At 41.5% G+C, this 25,543-nt stretch overlaps 1 protein-coding gene across 1 annotated transcript; it reads right to left on the bottom strand.

Annotated features, from left to right (window-relative positions):
- Positions 1-5,423: 5,423 nt before the first annotated feature.
- On the bottom strand, positions 5,424-6,569 carry LOC309562250 (uncharacterized protein; the record flags this gene model as incomplete). The annotated part of the gene is made up of 1 exon (XM_082266370.1): positions 5,424-6,569. One exon carries the CDS (start codon positions 6,567-6,569, stop codon positions 5,424-5,426), a length of 1,146 nt encoding a protein of 381 aa, XP_082122496.1.
- Positions 6,570-25,543: the final 18,974 nt, after the last annotated feature.

Genomic DNA, 25,543 nt, shown 5'->3' with positions numbered 1-25,543 from the left:
ATTGAATGGCGACAAACTTTGGTACTTAAAAATCTCCATACGTGACACTTTAAAAATGTATACAGGTTATCCGTTTAGAGGTACAGAGCAGGTCTAGTGCTAGAATTATTCCCCTCGCTCTAATGATCTTGGCAATACCTCACATGTGTGATTTGAAAACCGTTTACATATGTGGGTGCGACTTGTGTATGCCTTCGCTTCTTTGTGCGAGCTCGGAGGGACGGGGCGCTTTAAATTTTCTAAAGGTCACCAGTTTAGAAACACAGAGAAGGTCTAGTGCAAGAATTATTGCTCACGCTCTAACGATCGCAGTGATACCTCACATGTGTGGTTTGAACACTGTTTACATATGTGGAAGTGACTTGCGTATGCGTTTGCTTCTGTGCGTGAGCTTGGACAGATGGGATGCTTTAAATTTTTTTTTCCTATTTATTTTACTTTTTATTTTTTACTTTTACACTGTCCCTCTTAAAAAAAAAAAAAAAATTTAGATCACTTTTATTTCAAGGATGTAAACATCCCTCTTTAACCACTTTAAGACCGGAAGATTTTCCTGCTTAATGACCAGGCCCTATTTTGCAATTTAGCACTGCATTAATTTAATGGACAATTGCGCAGTCGTGTGACGCTGTACCCAAATAAAATTGACGTCCTTTTTTTCCCACAAATAGAGCTTTCTTTTGGTGGTATTTGATCACCTGTGCGATTTTAATTTTTTGCTCTATAAGCAAAAAAAGAGCAACAATTTTGAAAAAAAAAAACAATATTTTTCACATTCTGCTATATAACATTCCCCCCCCCCCAAAGAAATGTAATAATCACATTTTTTTAACATTTTAGGCCAATTTGTTTTCCGCTACATATTTTTGGTAATAAAAACCTCAATAAGCGTATTTTGATTGGTCTGCACAAAAGTTATTGCGTCTACTAACTATGGGAAAGATTTATGTCATTTTTATTGTTTTTTTTTTTTACTAGTAATGGCGGCGATCTGCGATTTTTTGTGGGACTGCCACATTGCGGCGGACAGATCGGACCCCTAACTGACATTTTTGACTCTTTTGGGGGTACCAGTGACATTCCTACAGTAATCAGTGCTAAAAATATGCACTGTTACTGTAATAATGCCATTGGCAGGGAAGGGGTTAATACTATTGGTGATCAAGGGGTTAAATGTAAGCCTAGGGGAGTGATTCTAACTGTGGGGGGGTTGGGCTTGTGAGATGATCAAAGAGACCTGTGTTCCTATATAGCAGGATCGCATAGCCTCTGTGATCATTGCAGGGAGAAGGACGGACGGCTGTGTCTACATCAGCCTTCCGTTCTTCTCTGTCAGCGGGGAAAGATCGCCGGTGTCAGGCGGCAATCAGACACCATTGATGGGGCACTATACCTCCCACTGACACCAATGATGGGGCACTATTCCTCCCAATGACACCATTGATGGGACACGATGCGATGCAATGCTGTACAGAAATAAAATTGATGTCCCTTTTCCCCCACAAATAGAGCTTTCTTTTGGTGGTATTTGATCACCTCTGTAATGTTTATTTTTTGCGCTATAAACAATAAAAGAGCGACAATTCTGCGAAAAAAAAACCAATATTTTTCACATTCTACTATATAACATTCCCAAAAAAAAAAAAATTTGAAAATCAAATTTGTTCATCCTTTTAGGCCAATTTGTATTCTGCTACATATTTTTGCTAAAAAAAAAAAAAAAAAAAAAAAAAAATCGCTATAAGTGTATTTTGATTGGTTTGCGCAAAAGTTATCGCGTCTACAAACTAGGGGAAAGATTTATGTAATTTTTATTTATTTTTATTTTTTATTAGTAATGGCAGCGATTTGCGATTTTGCGGCGGACAGATCGGACCCCTAACTGACATTTTTGACACTTTTGGGGGGACCAGTGACATTACTACAGTAATCAGTGCTAAAAACATTCACTGTTACTGTAATAGTGAAACTGGCAGGGAAGGGGTTAACCCTAGGTGATCAAAGGGTTAAGTGTGAGCCTAGGGGAGTGTTTCTAACTGTGGGGGGAAGGACTTGTGAAATGACCATAGAGACCTGCGATCCTATATAGAAGGATGATTGAAGTGATCATTTCAGAGAGAAGAAAGATCGGCTGTGTTTACAACAGCTGACCGTTCTTCTCTCCCAGCGGGGAGCGATCACAGGTGCCCTGCGGCAATCACGGCCGCCGGCCTTGTGCATCGGCATCCCTGCTGCCTAGTGGGGATGGGAGCACACTGGCGGTGGCATGTGCTTGCCCCCCAGCACCACGTGCGTGACCGACATAGTACTACGTCATTTGGCGCAGCTGAGCCAGCCTGCTGCAGTAAAACTGCGGTGGGCGGTCGGCAAGTGGTTAATATAGGCTGGCTGTAGAAAAAACTTATATATTTCTGACTAGCCATCTTAGGTTTTACTTTTGACCTCTCTGTTTTTTGTCTGCTTTAAGGCCCGTACACACGATAGGAAAATCGGAAGTAAAATTTCGTCCGATGAAAGATCTGCTGATTTTCGGATCGTTATTATAGTGCTTTCGACAGCCAATTCCGATTTTTGGGACGACAAAAACCGGAAGTGCAGGCTATAGAATTTTTATTGTAGGTGAACACAGCGTCCAATTTTTGTTTAATCAGTACAGTTTTTGTCTGAAATAAATCGTAAGAACAAGACTAGGCATGCTCAGAAATGAAAGAATACATACAGAACAATTCAACACATGACATCACTTCTGAAGTTGAATTCTGTTGTACGGGAAATTTTGTATGTTAAGTAACCTCTTCACTTTCCATATGAGATTAGCATGCAACAAAAAACGGAAGAAAATTAGTCCGATAATCTGATCGTGTGTACGAAGCTTTACCCTGAAGATGGAGATTCTCATTTTTTTTGAGTCTCCACCTCTTGACACCTATCAGAACCCTTTGAGGAGGGGAGGATTTAGTAAAACCGGTGCACACAGAATCTGGTGCAGCTGTGCATAGTCACCAATCATTTTCTAGATTTTAGCCCTGGTTCACACCGGCGTGACTTGTCATGCGATTTGACAGGTCCAAAACCCATGACAAGTCGCACCGTATTGTCGGCAATGGAACCGTTCAAAACGGAGCGATGCCGACTTTGCGGTGCCGCAACAATTTGAAAAAGTAGTTCCTGCACTATTTTTGGTGATTCATGCGTCCGGCCCCCTAATCTACATGCAGGGCCCTGGACACATGGAGTTCAATGGGGCTCTAATAGGCTAAAAAAAGGGGTGGGTTGGGGGCGCAGTGAGCCCACCCAGTTGTGTGACAATAGCGAATGAATATTCGCTATTGTCACACGGATCCTCCTCCTGGCCAATCAGGGAGCGGGTCCTGACACCCGTTTCCCGACTGACCGAAAGGAGAAGCCATGCCATTGGCCATTGAGTAAAACGAAGCAGCCATTTGCTGCTGCTCCCTGCCTTCCCTCTATATGTCCAGGCAGGGTGAGTGAGCCGGCGCCGGGGGTGGGGGGTTATGGTGTGTGGCCTGGTGTAGTATGTTGCGGTCCGTCTGACACCCCCCCCCCCCCCGGCCCATGGAGCACCAGCCGCCACTGCTCTTTGACATCTATCAGGACTCCTCTGCCTGGCCTTTTATGTGCTAAACATTTTTCCAACTGAACACCGGCTGGCAGGATCTGATACCACTAGCTGCAGGTAGATTTTAAATCCTGTGGTCTTTCCTCTCCCATTGCAGTAGTGAGTGCCAACACTTCAACCATCAGCCTGATTTGACATTTCAACAGGTGTGCAGGGGGTGATAGGAAATAAAAGATGAGTTCCAGGCAACCAACTAAACACGGTGTTGAAATACCGTTTTAACTGTAATTCAGTCGGTCTTGTAGACCAGACATCGCAGTGGCCTTACTGTGCTCTACTGCAATTACCCAGTTTAGGTTCGCCCTATAGCAATTATACTGCTACAGGACAGCACCTGTGTGCCGAATCACGTATATATACAGGATCCGACACTTCCAGGTATGGGACGCACATGCACGCCGCCGGGGGCTTGCTCCCTCTTACACACAGCGAAAGCTGATCAGTATGTATCCCAGACTCGATCTCCGCCGGAACCCACATATTGTGAGAAAGTGCCGGTTCACACATATACCATGTGATGTCTGTCATCGCATTCGCAGTGCACTGCTCTGCAAATCACATATAATATCTGAGCGTTGCAAATTCAGCCATACAGATTGTATGGCTGAATTCCCATTGCATTTGGACCAAAGTCACACAGGACCCTTTTTTTGGTCCGCACCAGAATCGGATCACATGGGTGTTCCCACTTATGCGATCTGATTCATGTCCGAATTGACAGTTCGCACTGCCATATGCGAACCAATCTGGGGGTGTTGTTAACTTTGTATTGACACCCCCAGCGATTCGCATATGGCAGTTTGAACTGCCTGCGAGTTGAGTGCGATGCGGGAACCCGCAGCAGATTTGCAGGGTTCCCGCATTGCATATTTGTCAACCGGCACGAAAAGACACAGAACTGCGATCTTCTTATGTAAACAAGGCAGATCGCCGTTCTGACAGGAGGGAAGGGATGGAATTTGAGTCCCTGCATAGCATTTCTTCCCCTATTAACTTCCACAGTTTAGAAAAACACCGGCTAGGCACACTGTTAACCCTTTGATCGCCCCTGATGTTAACCCCTGTCATTAGTACAGTGACAATGCATATTTTTAGCATTGATCACTGTATTAGTGTCACTGATGCCCAAAAAAATTTCAGTGTCAGAATGTCTGCTGCAATATCGCAGTCCCACTATAAGTCACTAATTTCCGCCATTGCTAGTACAAAAAAAAAAAAATTGCATAGTTTGTAGACGCTATAACAAACCAATCAATATAGACTTATTCAGATTTCTTTTTTATTTTTAACAAAAAATATGTAGTAGAATACATATTGGCCTAAATTCATGAAGACATTTGATTTTTTACAATGTTTGTTATTGGATATGTTTCATAGCAAAAAGTAAAAAATATAGTTCTTTTTTTTTTTAAATTGTTGGTCTTTTTTTGTTTATAGTGCAAAAAATAAAAACTGCAGACCCTCAAAAGAAATCTCTCTTTGTGGGGGAAAAAGGGACATACATTTTATTTGGGTACAGTGTTGTCAGTTAAATTAACGCAGTGCCATATCTCAAAAAATGGCCTGGTTAAATCTTCCGGTGGTTAAGTGGTTAATACAACTTGGTCACCAGCCCATCGTCAAGCTGCGATTAGAAACTCTACAAAAATATATATTAAAGCTTTTATATTTTCCTGCATTTTTAATTGTTTCATTACTGATACAAACTTGGATACCTTTAAAAAAAATAAAGTAATAATTATTTTGATGCAAACAAAAATCTGGAAAAATCTGATAGAAACATTTATTCGGAAGTATCTGTTTGTGCCGTTGGGATGCTGATAACTGGGATTGTAGTATGAGGGGCTGTAAAGGTACCAGATTTTTTTGTTTGCTCTTTGCCAAATTCATGGACAGGACTTTTCATTTCAGGATTCCCAAGCATTGGAGATGACCATGATGAATTTATGACGTGTGAACTCACGTTGTCACCTTGTTGTTGTGTTCTGTTGTCTTGTCTGGGAGAAGACGTTATCTTCTCTGCTTGGTGAGTCTGGATTTTGACTCCCTGTGGATGTATTTCCGCTGGCAGGTAACTTTGTCTTCCTTTTCTGGCCTCCAATACCAGGGGTCTCGTGGTAAGAGTGTTGGGAGAATTATCACGTCTTCTCCCAGATCTTTGAGAATGTTTCATAAGGTGAGACTCTACAGCTGGAAATAAACTGCCAATCTCTGAAGAGCCTTCTTGGTGTCCTGGTGGCGATAGAGGTTTTGAGATAGTTATGTAGCTCCATCTTTGCATTTCCACCACACTGTTCGGCCTTGGCATGGATGATCTTGCACTGCTTGAACCAGAAGGCTTTGAGACTTGCTGTGGCCTGGAATGGGAACCTCGGTCATAGTCTACTCTCTTCTTGGGGTTGACTCCATTTATGACTGTTCCCAGCTGACTAGGCTGAGCCCTTTCCTCCCAAGCCAGGCCAGGTTTTGGGCATTGTTTGCTTTCCTGCCAAATCTTTTTGACTTCTTTATACCTGAACTGTCTGTCTGTAGGCTCTTTCTCTTCCCTCACTAACTCAGCCTTCTGTTTTGTCCCATCTGAAGATAAAAATTGTATATTAAACTTCACATTAGCCGACAATGACCTTTTAACGGTTTTGTTCTTTAAAGTGGAAGAGGGTGACTTAGTTTGTCTGTTAGTCATTAGGTCCTTGGAGTAGTTCGTATTGTCCTGAGTAACTGAACTCGTTCCCGTTGTAGGCCTTACACTATCTGCTGGCCATTGGCTGCTGAAGAAATGGATTTGCTTTGCAGGAACAAGCTTTTGTAAGTCAGACACTGTACTGAAGAAGACAAACATGTTTTCCTTCTGGTATGTTTCTGGCTTTGTGTCAATTGCAGTCTGGAAAATAAGGATATACGTAAATAAAAGTATGATTTCAGTGAGCATTTAACAACCTCAATATCAGGCCAATTCTGACACTTCTCTCATACATGTGAATATTTGCATTTTTTTGTTTTGCTAGAAAATTACTTAGACCCCCAAACTATCTATTTCTAAGCAGAAGCCCTAGAGAATCAAATGGGGTTTTGCAATTTTTTTATGTCACACGGTATTTGTGCAGTGGCTTTTTCAAACGCAAATTTTTGGGAAAAAATGCAAATTAATGAATTCTAATGTACAAAAACACAATATAATAGCCATTTTTTTTTATAAACTATAAAAAGATGATTTTCCATTGAATAAATAGATACCAAACACCCGTTGAATGGCGACAAACTACAGTACTTAAAAATCTCGATAGTTGAAACTTTTAGACCCCAGATCTCTCATCTGCCCTTAAAAGCATCTGGTCAAACTGAGATGAGTTTGATCAGATCCTGTTAAGCTGGTAATGGTCTGATAACCTCAAACCAAAACTGGAGAAATATCCTGGTCGTTTCCAGTTTCATAGACCATAAAAATGATTGAGGAAGTTTTGGTCCTCCTTCATCTCTATGATCAGCCGGTGGCTTCAGTCTCTGGCTTCCTGGTGGAATGGGAGAGCCTAGAAAGGCAGCGGAAGGTGGTGGGGACCCTTTCCACCACATGTAAAAGCAATTAGATCGCTTTTATATGATTCAGCATTACCGGCTGAAAAGATTGATACTGATGTCATGACTGCAGCTGCAGCCATGGCTCTGGTATAACCACTTCAACCCGAGGGCGTATGGGTACATCCTACAGGAGGGAAATGGTTTAAGCTGAATTCCAAGTATGGTTTTTATTACATGGTTACATTGGACAAGTAGCATTGGTTACATAGAAGCATTGTAAGTATACATATTCCATACCTATGGGACTGCTGTGGAAGCAGAGGATCACAGTAGTACTCATTGCTTTTACAGTGTTCAACATTATTTTCCAGGTCCAATACTGAGCATCTGCTCTTTTGCATAATGAACAAGGGTGGTTGCTCACTCAGCACGGCTGCCATTCACAGAACACTTTGTTTATTTTCAGTGATAATAAGGCGTTCTCTGATTGGTTAGGTGGAGAGGTGGGGTGCTGACATCATGATTCCCACCTTGTCAAGTCAGAGAATGCCTTGTATTTATTGAAAAAAACACAAGGTTTTCTGTGAATGGCAACCATGCTGAGTGTTTACTATGCAGAACAGCAACCACTCGGCACAGGACCTGGAAGACCACAGAAAACACTGAAGTGGCCGAAAATACAACAGTAATTCTCTGCTTCCACGGCGGTCCCACAGTTATGAAATATTGCTATTACAGTCTGGAAAATAGTTATTTGATCCCCTGCAGATTTTGTAAGTTTGCCCACTTGAAATTAAGAAATGAAGGGTCTATAATTTTTTTTATCATAGGTGTTTTTTAAATGATAGAGACAGAATATCACAAATACATCACATGATACAAATGTTATAAACTGAGTTGCAGTTCAGTGAGTAAAATAAGTATTTGATCCCCAAGCAAAACATGACTTAGTACTTGGTGGAGAAACCCTTGTTGGCAAGCAAAGAGGTAAGACAACGCTTGGGGGCCACAATGTAGTACACTCGGAACAAGATTAGAGATTTTTTTGGATAAATTCTGGTATCTCTTTGGCAGGCTTTACATGGAAAACGACAAAGATTTGCACCACAGTTAACAGTCTTGTGTGAAGAAGCCAAATTATAGTACACTCAGGCTAAGATTAACAATTGTTTTTAGATAAAGTCTAGTGCCTCTAACACAGACTTTGGATAGAAGTAACAGGTGCAGAAAAATTGGGCTTTGGGTATTGGTGGTGCCTTTACACTGTAACCCTATGGTGGTACTCTTGAGGAAAGCAAGAATTGCCTTGCTGTAAAGAATTGAAATGTGATGGCCCTACCAAACAGTTGTGGAAAAATTGTTCTTTGGTGGTCCCTTCATCCCGCAAACCCTCTAGAGGCAGAATAACCTGCTCTGGCAGCTGCGGTGGACTGCGCACTAGTGTCAGCTTGGGTCATAGAGAATGAGGATGGTTTAGTAAGCCAGTCCACCACCTCCCTTGCATGCTGTGGCGGGATAGCATGGGCAACATCACTAAACAGAGGAAATGGTGCTTTGTCTGAGGACGGACCATGTCCACCTTTGCCTGTGGACACAGACACTGCTGGGCCCCTAATAGTGGCATGGGAACATCTGCCTCTCCTTGTTGGCCTTCCAGACATGATGAGGGGGGAGGGGGGAGGATCTTATTACCCACATTTAATAGAAACTGGGAAATGTATGATTGTATGCACTTTATTGAATGAAAAGTGGTGTTTGGTGCACTTTAAATTGAGGACTGACGCTGGCAGAAATGACAATTTAAAAAAAAGGGGGCAGGCAGGGGACAAACAAAAAAAAAAACCATGCAGCTACCAAAAAAAATAAAGGGGTATGAAGCACTGTATATAGCACTAAATGTTATGTAATGCTGTTTTAAACACTGCACTACACTAACACTATACTGACAACACACTATACTGACACTATAATAGCACTACACTAACACTCTACACTCAAGAGTCACAATCAGTGAACACATTAACCCGCTAGTAGCAAACTGAGCCTTGCTCTATCTATCTTCCACTCCAACAACATACTGCAAAAGCTTCCCTTGGAAAGGATCCTTTTATAGTGTGGGGTGGGACTATAATCACTGAGCCCTGATTGGATAAAGTCATCATCACTTTGTCCAATCAGGGCTCTGACAGTGCTCTGTACCCTTATCAGTAAATTATTATTACCAATTAGGGCCCTAGAATGCACTGTGCAGCACGCAGTGCATTGTGGGTCGCTCGGCAAGCAAACAATCTGCCAAGCACCCCGAAAATTAAGGTGTTTGCCGAACATTCTGAACTATCGCTCGGCCCAAACCATTCGCCTAACACTAATGATGACTAATTACCAATAGGTGTGCAATTAGAAGCATCCCTCTGTGATATCCTATCAGTACCAGAATGCATACCGGCGATGTATAAGTACCTTTAGTCTGCACTTATATGAAAAACTCAAAAAAGAGCTTTTAAACAAATACAAAAATGAAGGAACACTATCATCATTTAAATGTTACAAAGAATATAATAGAATATGTAAAAAGGAAATCAAGGATGCAAAAATTCTAAACGAACGACAGATTGCAAAAGATAGTAGGACAAACCCCCAAAAATTCTTGAAATATATTAACAGTAAAAAAAATCAAGTTTGAGCATGTAGGCCCTTTACAAAATAATCTGGAGTGGGTGACTGGGGACAAAGAGAAGGCACATTTATGAAATACTTTCTTCAGCTCTGTGTATACAAAGGAGCATGGGGATGCTCATAACCATAATGGGGATGGTATTGACACAGCCCTAAATGATACATAATGGCTCAAAAGTGATATGGTCTAGAATTATTTAAACAGAATAAAGCACCTGAACCTGGATGGCATACACCCACGGATCCTAAAAGAATTGAGCTCTGTCATTTCAAAGCCATTCTTTCATTTTTAGGGACTTTTTAATGGGACTTTTCATTTGACTAGAATAGTACCACTGGATTGGCGTAAGGCCAATGTGGTGCCTATATTTAAAAAGGGATCACAGTCTTTATCAAGTAACTATAGACCAGTTAGTTTAACTTCTAAAGTCGGGAAGATACTGGAGAGTTTAATAAAAGCCCACATAGATGAGTTCTTGCTGGAAAAAGTATTTTACTTAACAGACAGCATGGATTCATGAAAGACAGAAGTTGTCAGACAAATCGGATTTCTATTTATAAGGAGGTAAGTAAAACCTTGGACAGAGGGATGGCTGTGGACGTAGTATACTTGGATTTTGCAAAAACGTTTGACACAGTTCCCTAACCACGGCTAATGTGTAAGGTAAAGTCTATAGGCTTGGAAAGATCAGTTTGTAAATGGATAGAAAACAAAATACAACTAAAAGTGTATTCAGAGAGTAGTGGTTAACGATTTTTATTCTGAATGGTCTAAGGTTATCAGTGGTGTACCCCAAGGTTCAGTGTTGGGACCGTTACTTTTTAATATCTTTATAAATGATATAGGGTCTGGGATTAAAAGTACCATTTCAGTCTTTGCAGATGACACCAAGCTTTGCAGTGGAATAAATTCCTTACAGGATGTCTCCAACTTACAAGTCGAACTCAATGCACTGTTTCATTGGGCAACTTTGTGGCAAATGAGGTTTAATGTTGATAACTGTAAAGTTATGCACTTGGGGGCTAAGAATATGTATGCATCATACATACTAGGGGGAGTGCAACTGGGGTAAGTGAATGGTGGAGAAGGATCTGGGTGTTCTGGTAGATCAAGCGCTGCGCAAACTGTTGGCACTATATAAATCCTATATAATAATAATAATCATAAGCTTAATAATAGCATGCAATGTCAAGCTGCGGTTTCCAAAGCAAGCAAAGTCCTTTATTGTATTAACCGAGGCATGGACTCCAGAGAGAGATATAATTTTGCCCCTGTACAAATCATTAGTAGGACCTCATCTGCAATATGCAGTTCAGTTTTGGGCACCAGTTCTCCAGACATCAGGGAGCTGGAGAAAGTGCAGAGAAGGGCAACCAAACTGATATGAGGCATGGAGGAGCTCAGTTATGAGGATAAATTTGAGGAACTGAATTTATTCTCTCTTGAGAAGAGGAGATTAAGGGAGGATATGATCACCATGTATAAATACATAAGGGGTCTACATAGTCCCATCTGGGGTGTTTGAAATCTTGTCTCTTTCAACCAGGGACTTTTTACAAGCGCTTGCCAAGGTGAGTATGAAGAATAAAAGCCTTAGAAATTCCCTTTCCTCATGCCTTAACTAATATGTGTGGCAATCATTATAAAAAAACAAGCCCCAGTGGCCTAATGGATAAGGCACTGGCTTCCTAAGCCAGGGATTGTGGGTTCGAGTCCCATCTGGGGTGTTTGAAATCTTGCTTGTCTCTTTCAACCAGGGACTCTATACAAGCGCTTGCCAAGGTGAGTATGAAGAATAAAAACCATACTGCTTCTATTGAAGCATAAGGATGTTCAAATATTGAACAGAGCTTTCTCAAAATTTATTTGTAAATAAAAAGTAATAACCGCGCTAATGGTACAGGAGAACAGCAGCAACTTCAAGTGTGACCACACCCCAAGCAATATTTCTATAAAAAGTCGCGCTAACTTGAATAATGGAAAATAAAGTCCATAAAGTCCATATAAATCAGGAACACAGTATCCAAACAGGCTCCCTATGGGTATACGCTTACCAGAGCTGGTAAATCAAAAGGCAGGTTCTCAGAAGCTAATCTCGTCTCTTTGATAGTAGACTGGAACCAATATCTCGCGTAGACTCAAAAAATTGGAGGAAAGATAAAAACGCAATAGCATAAAACCCAACAAAAACGGATGAAAAAATACACCAAAGTGAGTGACTAACAACTGGATGAATAGTGTGAACTCCGCCAGTGTATGAAAATCAGAAAAAAGAAAAAGAGAAATGCTCTAATAGGGACACCTAAGGTACCCCTTACCAAAGATAGCTGAAAAACATGCAATCATATAAGTGCAATCCTGTGACAGCCGGAGTCGCCTCTTACCACAGTGTAAAGATATGTTTGCCAATGTGAATAGAAAATCCTAAATGGGTGTCTTCTATGTAGATAACCACCACCAATATCACTCGCCTCTTACCAGATAGAAATCAGATTGAGCCAAATAGAGCAAGAGAGTCAAGTATGACAGGACGCCAGCCTTCACCAGTAGGATTTGCCTCTTACCCTAAGGGGATGGTAAATGAGCCTATAGGGATGATGAGCTTCACGGAACCTGCAGTGGACTCCAGGGCAAGTGACTCCAATACGAGTGACTCCAATGAGACCAGGATAATCACCACCAAATAAAAGAAAAGACCTCCGTAGTGTAAAACCATACGATTTATTGAAGAAAAAGAGAATAAAACTTACAGAAACGAGGAAATGGGGAGCATGTATATCAAGGCCGCCGGCCGGACGGTCTCCGCTCGTCCGCACTTCCTGGTCGCGATCGGATGACGTCAGTACGCCGTGTCCTTACGACGTTTCGTCACAGATGACGTTTTCAAAGGTGCGGACGGCGTACTGACGCCATCTATTTAACCAGAAGGGATGGGGCTGGGCCACCGGAGAGCAATGAGGACCGCTCCGCCATCTTAAATGTGGGAACGGGGCATCCAATTCATGGTACCACAATGATATCCGGGCACAGCCTAGCATCCCTAATTGTGCATAGCAAGCAAGGCAATTTGAACAGTCCCGCTCGCTGCAGGTTACATAAATAATTATCTGAAAAAACATATCAGACATTGAGTACATTATTAAGTTAAGAACACCAATTAATGGCAATTAAGAGAGATGCATGGTCTCCCTGCAAAGAACCAAGCAAAGTCTCGATTACACATTACATCCTTAATGAAAGCTAGTTATACCAAAACAAAAAGGAAATAAAATCAGAAAATTTATGTATTGTCGATCCTAAAACGGTGTCATCTAAACCCAAAAGAATCGGGTCAAGCTCGACATTAACGATAGCAATATAATTGCAATGCCATCTGGTGGCAACAAAAGGAATTGCAATTTCTTTGCAGAGAGCCATGCTTAACATAGTGTAGTCAGTGAAGGCCACATTGTACTGAAGGGTAAAAATATATAAAAATTAGTATCCAAAAGCAATTAAATCCGATCCAAGGATAAGCTAAGTAGATAAGTACTAGTACACATCTTAACAGTAAACCTCTTTAAAGGTAACAATAAGACTAGGTGTAATTCTTATTTGCAAAGTATATGAAAAATTAAAGAAAAATTAAAAAAAATTTTTAAAAAACCGGGAAAACCAGGAAAGGTAAAATATAATAATAATAATCATGAATTATCAATAAAAGCATTAACCTCAACATCAACGTTGAGACCAAACGGCACATATGTTTTGGCACGGTGTATCCAAGTCATCTCTAACTTTGATATGCCCCTCACCAAGGGTTCCCCCCTCCAATGAGGTTCAAATTTGTCTATCCCCAAGAAAAGTGTATTCTTGGGGTTTTTGCCATGAACCAGGGCATAGTGTTTGGACACTGAATGCTTCGGGAACCCTTTGAGTATGTTGGACACATGTTCATTTAATCTAACCTGCAGGGGTCTTTTAGTTCGCCCTATATATTGAAGCCCGCATGGGCACTGGAGGAGATAAACTATACCAGTGGTCATGCAGGAAATAAACGGCTTGATAGCATGGACCCTATTAGTGCTAGTAGCTGTAAATTGTTTGACTGATCTACATTTGTTGGAACTAAATGAACATACTCGACATCTATTACACTTGTAAAAGCCTGTCAGTTGGCTTAGAAAGGTAGGCTTAGGTGCAGGTGGTTCTAAAATATTGGGTGCTATCTTATCTCTTAAAGTAGGAGCCCCCTTGAAAACTATACGCGGTTTAGCTGGAAGGGAGGATCCCAAAACGGAATCATTACCCAGAATATGCCAGTGCCGTTTTATGATGTTTTTGACACTCATATGCTGACTTGAAAACGGAGTAACAAATGGCAGGTTATAAGAAGAATCATTTTGATCAGCTCTACTGACATTCCTTAATAATTGGTTTCTATCCATTTGACTAACTTCTGATAAAGTATCCTGAAGAAATTTTGCATCGTAACCTTTATCTAGAAATCGTTCAGTAAGGGTATGGGCCTGAGTCTGAAAAACTTGGAAATTGGAACAATTACGCCTGATGCGAAGATATTGACCCTTCGGAATCGCTTTTAACCAAGGTGCATAATGACAACTATCGACAGGAATATATGAATTCCTGTCGGTTGTCTTAAAATAGGTCGAAGTGGTAAACAGTCCATCCTTAATGCCTATAGTTGCCTATAGATGACAAAAGGCCAATGACGTGTCTCGTGTCCTTAATGTACGCTGGTGTAGTCTGCACTATGGGTTGCAAATAAGCGTCAATGTACTTCCCCACCCGGGACGTCACAGAGTCAATGCCGCTGACTATGGGACGACCCGGGGGGGAAGTCAGACTCTTATGTAATTTAGGGAGATAGTAGATAACCGGAGTGCGGGGGCACTTAGGAACCAGATATGCATTTTCCTTTTTATTAATTATATTATGATCAAATCCCCTATCGACTATCTCCACTAAAGCTTTTTTATATGCAGATTTCGGGTCCTTAGAGAGAGGTACATATGTTTGGCTGTCACCCAAAATACGTCCCATTTCTTTGTTGTAATCACAACGGTCAAGGACCACAATGCCACCCCCCTTGTCTGCCGGCCTAATAACCAGATCCTTGTTATCACACAAGGAATCTAGGCCTTTTTGTAGTTCGGCAGACAAGGAGGTTTTATGTGGCTTGATCTTATCCAAATCTCTGAGCAACACGTCCCTGAATACCCTAAGTGATGGAGCTAGGGATCCTGGCGGATTGAATAGAGAAGCATTAGACAGGCCAGAGTGGTGAATCTCTGAGCTGACCATGCGATTCTCTTTGATGGGATTGCTCAATATATATCTCTTGACATTGAGTTTTCTTACGAATTTATGGATATCCATGTAGGTTTGGAACTTATCCAACCCTTTAGGAGGAGCATATTTGAGACCTTTATCTAAAATGAGTTTTTCGGATTCTGACAACGTTACTTTGCTTAGGTTGAAGACCCCTGCCCCTGCTATGTTTTTACCTTTTTTAGATTTGACGCGCCTGCCTCCTCTAACTCCTCTTGAGGTTTGGCAGGGCGCTTGGTTCCCTGTGTGGCCCTGGGAAAACCCCAACCTGGATAGCTTTGATTGTTAGGGTTTTGAGATGTAATATTTTCTGATGTTATCTCCCTGGACCGTTGGGAAGCATTTGAGTTTGAGGAAGCCTGAATATTGTTGGGGCTTTCATTATCCTTTAAAGGATAAAATCTATTCTCAATTGGGACATTGTACTGGTAATTGTCCTGTCTATTATCAGGTCTTCCCTGCCAGCGTTGGTCCCTATCCGGGCCTCTCATAGGTCCTGTAGGTGGATCATACCAATGTGTACTTGGTCTAGGGGGACTATGATCATACCTCCCATAGGCTGGACGTTGGTGGCCATAATCAGAACCCTGATCTCTCTGATAGTGATAAGCTGGTTCAGGGTAATTGTAAGGACCCCTTCTCCATTGTGGAGTGTTTGGGTAGCCCGGAGTATGCAAAAAATCCTCCTTACGATAATTCGGAACAGTTTGATGTTCTCTATTTCCCTGTTGCCAATTAGTATTATAACCTTGATTGTTATAGGAATTATTTGGCTTATGTTGGTTGGCCGGTTGTTTACCTTTTTTGGGGTTTTGTCCCCTAAATGGGGATTTAAATGAAGGACGACGATTATTCTGATGTGGTCCCTTCTTTTGTGTTTTCTTGGTGTTGGTTATTGGTTGAGGAATTGATGTTGCTCCATTGATTAGAGCTGGGGTTACTTCCATAACCTCATCATCAGGATTCAATTCTGCCATTAAACGCTTCTGCTACTCAAAAACGCTACTGGACAGATAATCCTGAAGATCACGATTGAACTTTTTGCGCTTCTTAATCCTCTGATCCTTCTCTTCTTTTTCGAGGTTCTTTAAAAGATCAGAAGAGGAGGATTTATACTCTGCACTCTCCATATAGGGTGCCAGTTTCTCTTTGACCAGTTTGACCTTGTCATCGAGTCTGGAGAGTTTAGCAGTTTTTCTCCCTGATAAAAAGCGCAAAAAATTCACCCCCGCCTCATTAAAGTACTTGTACCAATCTTCCAACTCAACCTCACCTTGTTGGGGACTGACCTCCCACCTCAGGCTCCTGGGAACCATAGTTTTTTTAATATAGGTGTCAAGAAAGGCTATGTCCCATTGTGTATGAATTTCAGATACAAGTAGGTTCTTCAGTCTCATAAAGAGCCCACTCATATCAGTCTCTTCAGTTGAAAGGGCTTCGAAAACCCCATCTGTGTTTAAGGACCTAGAGGCCCGATACTCAAAGATGTCCATATCAAATTGGATCAACCAAAAGCTGCAGTTAAAGGTCAAAATAGCAAAAGTAAATAAAAAGTAATAACCGCGCTAATGGTACAGGAGAACAGCAGCAACTTCAAGTGTGACCACACCCCAAGCAATATTTCTATAAAAAGTCGCGCTAACTTGAATAATGGAAAATAAAGTCCATAAAGTCCATATAAATCAGGAACACAGTATCCAAACAGGCTCCCTATGGGTATACGCTTACCAGAGCTGGTAAATCAAAAGGCAGGTTCTCAGAAGCTAATCTCGTCTCTTTGATAGTAGACTGGAACCAATATCTCGCGTAGACTCAAAAAATTGGAGGAAAGATAAAAACGCAATAGCATAAAACCCAACAAAAACGGATGAAAAAATACACCAAAGTGAGTGACTAACAACTGGATGAATAGTGTGAACTCCGCCAGTGTATGGAAATCAGAAAAAAGAAAAAGAGAAATGCTCTAATAGGGACACCTAAGGTACCCCTTACCAAAGATAGCTGAAAAACATGCAATCATATAAGTGCAATCCTGTGACAGCCGGAGTCGCCTCTTACCACAGTGTAAAGATATGTTTGCCAATGTGAATAGAAAATCCTAAATGGGTGTCTTCTATTTAGATAACCACCACCAATATCACTCGCCTCTTACCAGATAGAAATCAGATTGAGCCAAATAGAGCAAGAGAGTCAAGTATGACAGGACGCCAGCCTTCACCAGTAGGATTTGCCTCTTACCCTAAGGGCAATTAAGAGAGATGCATGGTCTCCCTGCAAAGAACCAAGCAAAGTCTCGATTACACTAGCTTTCATTAAGGATGTAATGTGTAATCGAGACTTTGCTTGGTTCTTTGCAGGTAGACCATGCATCTCTCTTAATTGCCATTAATTGGTGTTCTTAACTTAATAATGTACTCAATGTCTGATATGTTTTTTCAGATAATTATTTATGTAACCTGCAGCGAGCGGGACTGTTCAAATTGCCTTGCTTGCTATGCACAATTAGGGATGCTAGGCTGTGCCCGGATATCATTGTGGTACCATGAATTGGATGCCCCGTTCCCACATTTAAGATGGCGGAGCGGTCCTCATTGCTCTCCGGTGGCCCAGCCCCATCCCTTCTGGTTAAATAGATGGCGTCAGTACGCCGTCCGCACCTTTGAAAACGTCATCTGTGACGAAACGTCGTAAGGACACGGCGTACTGACGTCATCCGATCGCGACCAGGAAGTGTGGACGAGCGGAGACCGTCCGGCCGGCGGCCTTGATATACATGCTCCCCATTTCCTCGTTTCTGTAAGTTTTATTCTCTTTTTCTTCAATAAATCGTATGGTTTTACACTATGGAGGTCTTTTCTTTTATTTGGTGGTGATTATCCTGGTCTCATTGGAGTCACTCGCATTGGAGTCACTTGCCCTGGAGTCCACTGCAGGTTCCGTGAAGCTCATCATCCCTATAGGCTCATTTACCATCCCCTTAGGGTAAGAGGCAAATCCTACTGGTGAAGGCTGGCGTCCTGTCATACTTGACTCTCTTGCTCTATTTGGCTCAATCTGATTTCTATCTGGTAAGAGGCGAGTGATATTGGTGGTGGATATCTACATAGAAGACACCCATTTAGGATTTTCTATTCACATTGGCAAACATATCTTTACACTGTGGTAAGAGGCGACTCCGGCTGTCACAGGATTGCACTTATATGATTGCATGTTTTTCAGCTATCTTTGGTAAGGGGTACCTTAGGTGTCCCTATTAGAGCATTTCTCTTTTTCTTTTTTCTGATTTCCATACACTGGCGGAGTTCACACTATTCATCCAGTTGTTAGTCACTCACTTTGGTGTATTTTTTCATCCGTTTTTGTTGGGTTTTATGCTATTGCGTTTTTATCTTTCCTCCAATTTTTTGAGTCTACGTGAGATATTGGTTCCAGTCTACTATCAAAGAGACGAGATTAGCTTCTGAGAACCTGCCTTTTGATTTACCAGCTCTGGTAAGCGTATACCCATAGGGAGCCTGTTTGGATACTGTGTTCCTGATTTATATGGACTTTATGGACTTTATTTTCCATTATTCAAGTTAGCGCGACTTTTTATAGAAATATTGCTTGGGGTGTGGTCACACTTGAAGTTGCTGCTGTTCTCCTGTACCATTAGCGCGGTTATTACTTTTTATTTACTTTTGCTATTTTGACCTTTAACTGCAGCTTTTGGTTGATCCAATTTGATATGGACATCTTTGAGTATCGGGCCTCTAGGTCCTTAAACACAGATGGGGTTTTCAACTGAAGAGACTGATATGAGTGGGCTCTTTATGAGACTGAAGAACCTACTTGTATCTGAAATTCATACACAATGGGACATAGCCTTTCTTGACACCTATATTAAAAAAACTATGGTTCCCAGGAGCCTGAGGTGGGAGGTCAGTCCCCAACAAGGTGAGGTTGAGTTGGAAGATTGGTACAAGTACTTTAATGAGGCGGGGGTGAATTTTTTGCGCTTTTTATCAGGGAGAAAAACTGCTAAACTCTCCAGACTCGATGACGAGGTCAAACTGGTCAAAGAGAAACTGGCACCCTATATGGAGAGTGCAGAGTATAAATCCTCCTCTTCTGATCTTTTAAAGAACCTCGAAAAAGAAGAGAAGGATCAGAGGATTAAGAAGCGCAAAAAGTTCAATCGTGATCTTCAGGATTATCTGTCCAGTAGCGTTTTTGAGTGGCAGAAGCGTTTAATGGCAGAATTGAATCCTGATGATGAGGTTATGGAAGTAACCCCAGCTCTAATCAATGGAGCAACATCAATTCCTCAACCAATAACCAACACCAAGAAAACACAAAAGAAGGGACCACATCAGAATAATCGTCGTCCTTCATTTAAATCCCCATTTAGGGGACAAAACCCCAAAAAAGGTAAACAACCGGCCAACCAACATAAGCCAAATAATTCCTATAACAATCAAGGTTATAATACTAATTGGCAACAGGGAAATAGAGAACATCAAACTGTTCCGAATTATCGTAAGGAGGATTTTTTGCATACTCCGGGCTACCCAAACACTCCACAATGGAGAAGGGGTCCTTACAATTACCCTGAACCAGCTTATCACTATCAGAGAGATCAGGGTTCTGATTATGGCCACCAACGTCCAGCCTATGGGAGGTATGATCATAGTCCCCCTAGACCAAGTACACATTGGTATGATCCACCTACAGGACCTATGAGAGGCCCGGATAGGGACCAACGCTGGCAGGGAAGACCTGATAATAGACAGGACAATTACCAGTACAATGTCCCAATTGAGAATAGATTTTATCCTTTAAAGGATAATGAAAGCCCCAACAATATTCAGGCTTCCTCAAACTCAAATGCTTCCCAACGGTCCAGGGAGATAACATCAGAAAATATTACATCTCAAAACCCTAACAATCAAAGCTATCCAGGTTGGGGTTTTCCCAGGGCCACACAGGGAACCAAGCGCCCTGCCAAACCTCAAGAGGAGTTAGAGGAGGCAGGCGCGTCAAATCTAAAAAAAGTAAAAACATAGCAGGGGCAGGGGTCTTCAACCTAAGCAAAGTAACGTTGTCAGAATCCGAAAAACTCATTTTAGATAAAGGTCTCAAATATGCTCCTCCTAAAGGGTTGGATAAGTTCCAAACCTACATGGATATCCATAAATTCGTAAGAAAACTCAATGTCAAGAGATATATATTGAGCAATCCCATCAAAGAGAATCGCATGGTCAGCTCAGAGATTCACCACTCTGGCCTGTCTAATGCTTCTCTATTCAATCCGCCAGGATCCCTAGCTCCATCACTTAGGGTATTCAGGGACGTGTTGCTCAGAGATTTGGATAAGATCAAGCCACATAAAACCTCCTTGTCTGCCGAACTACAAAAAGGCCTAGATTCCTTGTGTGATAACAAGGATCTGGTTATTAGGCCGGCAGACAAGGGGGGTGGCATTGTGGTCCTTGACCGTTGTGATTACAACAAAGAAATGGGACGTATTTTGGGTGACAGCCAAACATATGTACCTCTCTCTAAGGACCCGAAATCTGCATATAAAAAAGCTTTAGTGGAGATAGTCGATAGGGGATTTGATCATAATATAATTAATAAAAAGGAAAGAGCATATCTGGTTCCTAAGTGCCCCCGCACTCCGGTTATCTACTATCTCCCTAAATTACATAAGAGTCTGACTTCCCCCCCGGGTCGTCCCATAGTCAGCGGCATTGACTCTGTGACGTCCCGGGTGGGGAAGTACATTGATGCTTATTTGCAACCCATAGTGCAGACTACACCAGCGTACATTAAGGACACGAGACACGTCATTGGCCTTTTGTCATCTTTGACCCCCACTGAACACCTTTGGCTGGTCACAGCCGACGTGTCATCCCTCTATACAATTATTCCTCACAATGTGGGATTAAATGCGGTAAATATGTACCTTAATAGAGATTCAGAACTGCCGGCTATTCAAATATCTTTCATCATGGAATTGTTGGAGTTCGCTACACACCACAACTATTTTTGGTACAGTGGACAATTTTACCGCCAGGTCACTGGTGTGGCCATGGGGGCAAAATACGCCCCTTCTCTGGCCAATTTATTTATGGCCCAATGGGAGGAGGACGTCATCTATGCCCATCGCAGGCCGCAGATACTGCTTTGGGCTAGGTATATAGATGACGTGCTCCTCCTATGGGATGGCCAATACAACGACCTAATATCTTTTTTGAACCAACTTAATTTGAATAACCGTGGTATACAGTTAAACTATGAATGCAGTCAGACTAGCATTAATTTTCTAGATCTTACTATAGGCATTAAGGATGGACTGTTTACCACTTCGACCTATTTTAAGACAACCGACAGGAATTCATATATTCCTGTCGATAGTTGTCATTATGCACCTTGGTTAAAAGCGATTCCGAAGGGTCAATATCTTCGCATCAGGCGTAATTGTTCCAATTTCCAAGTTTTTCAGACTCAGGCCCATACCCTTACTGAACGATTTCTAGATAAAGGTTACGATGCAAAATTTCTTCAGGATACTTTATCAGAAGTTAGTCAAATGGATAGAAACCAATTATTAAGGAATGTCAGTAGAGCTGATCAAAATGATTCTTCTTATAACCTGCCATTTGTTACTCCGTTTTCAAGTCAGCATATGAGTGTCAAAAACATCATAAAACGGCACTGGCATATTCTGGGTAATGATTCCGTTTTGGGATCCTCCCTTCCAGCTAAACCGCGTATAGTTTTCAAGGGGGCTCCTACTTTAAGAGATAAGATAGCACCCAATATTTTAGAACCACCTGCACCTAAGCCTACCTTTCTAAGCCAACTGACAGGCTTTTACAAGTGTAATAGATGTCGAGTATGTTCATTTAGTTCCAACAAATGTAGATCAGTCAAACAATTTACAGCTACTAGCACTAATAGGGTCCATGCTATCAATCCGTTTATTTCCTGCATGACCACTGGTATAGTTTATCTCCTCCAGTGCCCATGCGGGCTTCAATATATAGGGCGAACTAAAAGACCCCTGCAGGTTAGATTAAATGAACATGTGTCCAACATACTCAAAGGGTTCCCGAAGCATTCAGTGTCCAAACACTATGCCCTGGTTCATGGCAAAAACCCCAAGAATACACTTTTCTTGGGGATAGACAAATTTGAACCTCATTGGAGGGGGGAACCCTTGGTGAGGGGCATATCAAAGTTAGAGATGACTTGGATACACCGTGCCAAAACATATGTGCCGTTTGGTCTCAACGTTGATGTTGAGGTTAATGCTTTTATTGATAATTCATGATTATTATTATTATATTTTACCTTTCCTGGTTTTCCCGGTATAAAAAAGTTTTTTTAAAAATTTTTTTTAATTTTTCTTTAATTTTTCATATACTTTGCAAATAAGAATTACACCTAGTCTTATTGTTACCTTTAAAGAGGTTTACTGTTAAGATGTGTACTAGTACTTATCTACTTAGCTTATCCTTGGATCGGATTTAATTGCTTTTGGATACTAATTTTTATATATTTTTACCCTTCAGTACAATGTGGCCTTCACTGACTACACTATGTTAAGCATGGCTCTCTGCAAAGAAATTGCAATTCCTTTTGTTGCCACCAGATGGCATTGCAATTATATTGCTATCGTTAATGTCGAGCTTGACCCGATTCTTTTGGGTTTAGATGACACCGTTTTAGGATCGACAATACATAAATTTTCTGATTTTATTTCCTTTTTGTTTTGGTATAACTAGCTTTCATTAAGGATGTAATGTGTAATCGAGACTTTGCTTGGTTCTTTGCAGGGAGACCATGCATCTCTCTTAATTGCCATTAATTGGTGTTCTTAACTTAATAATGTACTCAATGTCTGATATGTTTTTTCAGATAATTATTTATGTAACCTGCAGCGAGCGGGACTGTTCAAATTGCCTTGCTTGCTATGCACAATTAGGGATGCTAGGCTGTGCCCGGATATCATTGTGGTACCATGAATTGGATGCCCCGTTCCCACATTTAAGATGGCGGAGCGGTCCTCATTGCTCTCCGGTGGCCCAGCCCCATCCCTTCTGGTTAAATAGATGGCGTCAGTACGCCGTCCGCACCTTTGAAAACGTCATCTGTGACGAAACGTCGTAAGGACACGGCGTACTGACGTCATCCGATCGCGACCAGGAAGTGCGGACGAGCGGAGACCGTCCGGCCGGCGGCCTTGATATACATGCTCCCCATTTCCTCGTTTCTGTAAGTTTTATTCTCTTTTTCTTCAATAAATCGTATGGTTTTACACTACGGAGGTCTTTTCTTTTATTTGGTGGTGATTATCCTGGTCTCATTGGAGTCACTCGTATTGGAGTCACTTGCCCTGGAGTCCACTGCAGGTTCCGTGAAGCTCATCATCCCTATAGGCTCATTTACCATCCCCTTAGGGTAAGAGGCAAATCCTACTGGTGAAGGCTGGCGTCCTGTCATACTTGACTCTCTTGCTCTATTTGGCTCAATCTGATTTCTATCTGGTAAGAGGCGAGTGATATTGGTGGTGGTTATCTACATAGAAGACACCCATTTAGGATTTTCTATTCACATTGGCAAACATATCTTTACACTGTGGTAAGAGGCGACTCCGGCTGTCACAGGATTGCACTTATATGATTGCATGTTTTTCAGCTATCTTTGGTAAGGGGTACCTTAGGTGTCCCTATTAGAGCATTTCTCTTTTTCTTTTTTCTGATTTTCATACACTGGCGGAGTTCACACTATTCATCCAGTTGTTAGTCACTCACTTTGGTGTATTTTTTCATCCGTTTTTGTTGGGTTTTATGCTATTGCGTTTTTATCTTTCCTCCAATTTTTTGAGTCTACGCGAGATATTGGTTCCAGTCTACTATCAAAGAGACGAGATTAGCTTCTGAGAACCTGCCTTTTGATTTACCAGCTCTGGTAAGCGTATACCCATAGAGAGCCTGTTTGGATACTGTGTTCCTGATTTATATGGACTTTATGGACTTTATTTTCCATTATTCAAGTTAGCGCGACTTTTTATAGAAATCAAAATTTATTTGGCAAGGCAAACCCCCGCGAATCTCGCTGGAAAAGTTGCATCTCCCGAAGAACATGGGGGGGGGGCTGGTCTTCCGAATGTTAGACTGTATAATCTTGCATGTTTGTTGAGGTATGGGCTGGACTGGCTTGGGGAGGGAAATTGTTACACTAACAACACTTTGGAGGAGCAAATAGTTTGGCGGGCATTCTGCATAGCAAATTCTCATCTTTACCAAAAACTATACAACAACACATTTTGCTAAGAGATACTTTAATAGCCTGGAGGGAAACCCGCAAGAAATTACATGTTTCATTAGGCATTTCAAAGTATCTATCATTGATGGGAAATCCAATGTTTCCCCAGGCAAGGGACCATCTTGCCTTTGAATATTGGAAATCTAAGGGCTTGGTGAAAGCATACTCTTTGATACAAATGGAAAGCGGGACCTCCAGACTTAAATTTAAATCTTTTCAGGATCTTGCTGCAGAATATGATCTTCCTAAATGTCACTTCCTGGCCTACCACCAAGCAACTTTGTATATATCTACATGTGCGCCAAGCCTGTTAGAGGGCTTTCAACATACAATGATTGACACTCTGATACAACAGAGGTCCTACTCAATATCCACAATATTTAAATTATTGCAAGACAAACTGCTCCCCCCCTCTACAGATAGAATGTTTGAAAAGTGGCATATCGATTTTCCTGGATTAGAGTTTTCACATCTGATACTTCAGGGCTATAGGCTTATCCGGACAGTTACGGTGAACGAAATATGGAGAGAGACTCAATTTAAATGTATTAATAAAGCCTATATTCCAGCCCTCTTCACCAAAGATAAGAGAACTAAAGCTATATATCCTCTCTGTAAGTCAATCAGGCCCACACTGGCTCATAGATTTTGGCACGCTCCCAGAGTGATTCCATTCTGGGATAGAGTAGTGCACTATGCCAATGCGGTAATGAATACCGACCTACGGAAATCTCTGCATCTTATGCTATTCGGAATAAACTTGCCAAATAATACCTCTCAGACAAGCTTATCATCCACTGTCCCGCCGTGGATACATCTATGTTTTTTGGCGGCTAAGAGGACCATTTTAAAATCATGGATCCAGCCTCGTCCCCCTACTCTATCTGCTCTTAAAAGGGAGCTTTGGTCATTATTGCATAAGGAACGAACGGATACAGTTTTACAACATTATATCTCCACAAAAACGTTCTTTGACAAATGGCAATCCTTTATAGAGCAAGAACTTGCAGACGTGGACATTCAATACTTTATGAAACCTTTCAGATACACGGACTGGTACTTAA

Source organism: Pelophylax lessonae (genome assembly GCF_965119305.1).
Source record: "Pelophylax lessonae genome assembly, chromosome: 8".
NCBI lineage: Eukaryota > Metazoa > Chordata > Amphibia > Anura > Ranidae > Pelophylax > Pelophylax lessonae.
Note: the sequence above shows the minus strand (reverse complement) of the source record. Positions and strands in the feature narration are given on the sequence as shown.